This window comes from Austrofundulus limnaeus, unplaced genomic scaffold (assembly GCF_001266775.1).
Source record: "Austrofundulus limnaeus strain Quisiro unplaced genomic scaffold, Austrofundulus_limnaeus-1.0 Scaffold169, whole genome shotgun sequence".
NCBI classification, from domain to species: Eukaryota; Metazoa; Chordata; class Actinopteri; order Cyprinodontiformes; family Rivulidae; genus Austrofundulus; species Austrofundulus limnaeus.
The window spans coordinates 484,241-489,294 of NW_013952571.1; the positions used below are offsets into that span (position 1 = coordinate 484,241).

Here is a 5,054-nt window from a genome sequence, read left to right on the forward strand (position 1 = left end):
CAAATGCGGAAGGAAATGTGTCCAACTTCAGTTTTTTTTGTGTGTGGCACTTCCATTTCACCGCTTCCCTGTGCTAACTAATAGCAGCTTAACTACATTGGAGAACTACGTATGTCATGGGAACATTTTCAAAAATCACCAAACAATCGAAGTGGCCAGTCAGTGCCAGACCATCAAACTATTCCCCAATGGGACGGTGATATGAAAAAAATAGCCTCATGTAACATATGAGGACATTTTTAACTACTGTGTTACAACTTGATGGGTCTTCAATGCACAATAACAAAATTACAGAGGTGTATCAGTACCTCCACAGTGGAAAAGTTGGCAATACATTGATTATAATATTTATGACCTGGTATTCATGAAGGCTCACATCCAACTAAGTCAAACGTCTGATATTGTCTCTGAATGGATCCTCATTACATCAACCGACACAACTGAGACCGCCAGGTGTGATGATGTATGTATGTTTTATGTGTATTAAAGTTTGCAACCCTGACCATTACAGCTGGAATTCAGAAAGGTCTTCATAGAAAAAAAACAAAACCTTTTCAGCGAACAAGAAAAGGAGTCCAGCTGGAGTGATCAGTATCATTACAGTTTACTGGGTCCAGACAATCTCACGGCCTTGTGTGACCTCATCAWCTTAAACACACATTTTCTCACACMTTCTACAATCTTTAGACRTTTGTAAAATCCTGCATTAGAAAGCCACARTTCATTAAATCAGCTGTGTTTTAATAAAGTTTTTTTGTATGGAAATGAGGATGCTATTGATTAAGAAATGTATTCCTTTCTAACCTGACCTTCTATTGGGAACCACTGTCAGAGTATTTTATGCTGTTYAAAATTAAATCAAAGTTTTCCTAAAGTATAAAGAAGAGGAGTAAAGTTATTTGAGATATTTAAGTGAAAAAAGTACAGTTAAGATTRAAGACTATTTACAAATACCAGACTGGCTGCTAATGTACGAGTCAGTTAGGTTTAGACATGTTACTTCTGTCATTTAAATMATCTTGAACAGGTAAAACAGGAAACAGGTAAGGGGCTCAGCACACAGCCCTGTAGAACACCAGTGTTTAGAATGATGGTACTCTAACCCTGCAGGTTCGAAGTCCTGTATCCACTTACAGAGTGGTGTTGATGCAAATGTTTCCAAGTACAAATGGAATAAATGTAACAGAAACACATCAGAAACGTTAGTTTCATATCACATCTAACCTAACCTCAGAGGTTCTGTTTGTTCATATTTTATAGTGCTCAAGATTTATGCACATGCTTTGTGCCTTATTTCCTGCTTTTGGTGCATTTTCGTGGCATTGTTACAGCGCCACGAAAATGTTTCTGGAAAAACAAAACATTTCTGGAAAAAGTGACATTTTTAGAAAGAACTAATAAAAAGACTGCGTCTGACTGCCAATGAGTAGCCGTGTTTCCATCAGCGTTTTTTAATGCGCATTTTGAAGTATTGCATCAGAAAAGGTGAATGGAAACTGCATGATTCAAAAAAACTTCCTCTAATTTGCAAAAAAATTTGATACGCTCACTTGAGGTGGTTTTTGGTTTTTTTGAATAAGACTTAACGTGCAAAAGGAAATATGGAAACACATTTGTCGAATACGTTCTGACGTAGTGAACATTTACCTCACATGCTGATCAGCTGTTCTCGCTGTCTGTCCGAAACCGGTACCAGAGCGACTGCAGCTGGACCCTCCTCCCGCTGTCGGCGTATTCTCAGTTATTCCCGTAACATGAAAAGAATTGCATTACTTCCTCTACGTCTCCAGACAGCATGTAAAATCGCCAAAACTAGCTGATAACAGAATAAMTACAACTTTCCTGATAGTAGCAAAGCATTCCTGATAACTTTTCATTTTCCTGAGATGCGACTTTTACTTCCTGTTTACTACACGCATGCATCTGACGTAACTGATTTGCTTCAAGCCAGTTGATGGAAACATGTCTGATTCACATTTATTCGTTCTTTCCTTTTTGCTAAAATTTAAAAATTCCCTCAAAATTCGAATTAGAATTGGATGAAAACACGACTAGTGAGGAGTCAGTGAACGATCCGGAACCTTCTGACCAGTTGAGCTCATGTTTTACTAAACTGCAGCCGGTCTGAATCAGGTGTCTCTTTAACTGATGACAGTAAAATCTACACATTTCCATCTAACGAGTTTCAGTGCAGAGAAATAAAGRTGTATCACTACAGCAGGCAAAGACTCCTGTGTTCAGCTGCCAAGTCAAAATTGTGAAATTTTATTGGGTGAAAACGACTCCATGAGGGAGCTGACCGTCTCAAGTTTCATTATTAAGCCCTTTTTGTTATTAGAAGAATAAATCAAAAACTTCTTTATTCTTTATTATAAAAGGCTTAGAAGACCTAAATAAATGGCAAAAATAATGTGAAACAGAACGAATAACGATCTTTTTCACTTCTTCCATTCATTTGTTTTTGTCTTGGGACAAAATGTTCTGCAGTATTAAAAGTAAAATTGAACCATCATGTGTTCAGCTGTTTTCAGGCTTCTGAGAGAKGCATTTATCCTAAAACATAATCTTTGATCATTTTCAACTTTAATCKTCAGCTTGTTAAGCTTCAACTCATTAAGATCACATATTGTGTCATCCTGTTACATTTATTCGTTTCTTTAGAAACCAAGCACGACAGAATCTAAATGTTCATAAATGGTAAATGGTACTGAACTTATAGGGCGCTTTTCAAGTCCCTCCAGACCCCAAAGCGCTTTACACTWACAGACATTCACCCATTCACACTCACATTCACACACTGATGATGGRAAACTACACTGTAGCCACAGCTGCCCTGGGGCACACTGACAGAGGTGGGGCTGCCATGCACCGGCGCCACTGGACCCTCTGACCACCATCAGTAGGCAAGGTGGGTGAAGTGCAGAGGTGGGGTTGCCATGCACCGGCGCCACCGGACCCTCTGACCACCATCAGTAGGCAAGGTGGGTGAAGTGTCTTACACAACGACTGAGACGGCTGGACGGGGGATCGAACCAGCGACCTTCCAGTTCCAGGACGACTCCCCTAACCACTCCGCCACAGACGCCCCCATTTAGGTAATATTTTAAAACGCTGATAAATCTGCAGCAAACAGAGATGACATCATACTGTTCTGCACYGCCTTAAAATGAACTTTAATATGATTGTTTCTAAGACAGATTTCTACCCRGAGACACTCAGTCAGCACCAACAAAACATCARCTGATTACATCRAGATCTCACCAAGGTGGAACAGTTTGCATGARGAATGTTTGAGACCTTGTCTTCTGTATCACCACCAGGCAGAACTTCAGAGCACCTAAACTTTGAGGGTGTGTTCATGCAGAGAAGCAGCTAAACTACAATGGTGTCATTAAAACTTCAGCTACTCTGCTGAGGGGAGCAGCTGACCGAGGCTGTGAGAAAATACAGACATCTTTACAGATTTATTCAAAAAAGACCACCTACAGTCACATCAACAAGACCTGTTGTTACATCTTGTTATACAGAAAGCCCTGAACTCTAGGCTGGAGCCTTTCTGTAGCTGTAATTCCAGCACTGTTTTCATGCACATTTTTGAAGTACCACATTCGAAGAGGTGGATGGAAATGGCAAAATTTGTGAAAACATCCTCAATTTCGCAAAAATGTTTTTACACTCGCTTGAGGTGGTTTTTGGATTTTCCCAAAATGAGTTAATGCGCAAAAGAGGGGGATAGAAACACATTTGCCAAATAAGTTCTGATGTAGCGAACATTTACCTCGATCAGCTGTTCTTGCTGTTCAGTAATTGTAGCAGCTGCAGATGGACCCTTCTCCCGCTGTCATCAACTTCACAAATATTCCCGTAACATGAAGAGAATAGACCTTTCGCCCACTTCGGTCATAACACATGCGCACAGGTTTTTTTTTCGCACATTCACCAGAAGTAAGGGGGATCATTTGCCGTGCGAGTCGAGTGTTTACATTCCTTCCAAGTGACTTTTGTAGTGTGTATAATTGTTCAAGGCAACGTGATCGAGTAAAAAATAAAGGAGAAGCTTGCTCCTTTTTCCAATTTCCTCTAGGAAAATCAAGCAAAGCTGCAACAAGAAGAAAGCTCATTGTGCTTCGCCTTCATGACTACACCTGGACAAAAACAGTAAAGTGTGTAATCTGCAGTTTGTTTCTGGCATGGCAATTAATAATCCAAACTGTGGATTATGTTCCTACGCCACATCTTGGGTATGCAAAACAGACAAAAGAGCGAACAACCTCCTGCAGCAAAAGAGCATACTACTGGACAGATGTGAAGAAATAARATGTGAGTTAAATGTCATCAAACACATACYTGTGTGTGTGTTTGTGTGTGTGTGTGTGTGTGTTTGTGTGTGTGGGCATGTTTTTGCAACATCGTGGAAAGGCAGCCTCGTGGGGACCGAATGTACACCAAGGGGACCAATGCCCAGTCCCCATGGGTACGGATACTAATTTCAGGTACGGGGGGTTGGGTTTAGGACCAAGGAGTGAATTGAGTTTAGATAGTTTTAGGGTCAGGTAGGTACCTGTGAGGTTAATTTTAGGGTAAATGATCAGAGTAAGGCTATAAAATTACCAGAAAATGAATGGAAGTCACTCCGTGGTCCCCACGGGGATATAAAAACAAGCGTGTGTGTGCGCACACTTACAGGGCTGTTGAGAATCATGAGGCACTGATCAAAGTGGTGATGCTCCATGGTGGAGTGGCAGTAGAGCTGGGCCAGAGGATGATCACTCCTATCCAGAACACATAAAGAAACAGTGTCCATCATAAAAACACACAGGTGTTTATGCAGAGCTCCTTCTCTGCTCAGGGATTGTCCTCCTGTACCTCTGGATGTAGGAGTTGTTGACTCCTCGGTGGTCCAGGTCATGGCAGAGAGTGGCAATCATCAGAGCCAAGATCTCTAAATCATTCATGTTGTTCTGTGCACACACAAATGAATGAATAAAGAAAAGTGATAGAGTTTTATTGAATTTATTAAACTTCTTAAGGTGTTTCAAATAAAGTCTTAAGGT

The 5,054-nt window shown here is 40.6% G+C and overlaps 1 protein-coding gene across 1 annotated transcript in view; it reads right to left on the reverse strand.

Moving 5' to 3' along the window:
* Positions 1-5,054, reverse strand: part of pde5ab (phosphodiesterase 5A, cGMP-specific, b) — a gene marked incomplete at its 5' end in the record, with an annotated part of 76,335 nt that overhangs the window by 11,171 nt on the left and 60,110 nt on the right. The window contains 2 exon segments of the mRNA XM_014017476.1: positions 4,685-4,772; positions 4,867-4,961. Coding sequence (XP_013872930.1) covers positions 4,685-4,772; positions 4,867-4,961 — 183 coding nt within the window.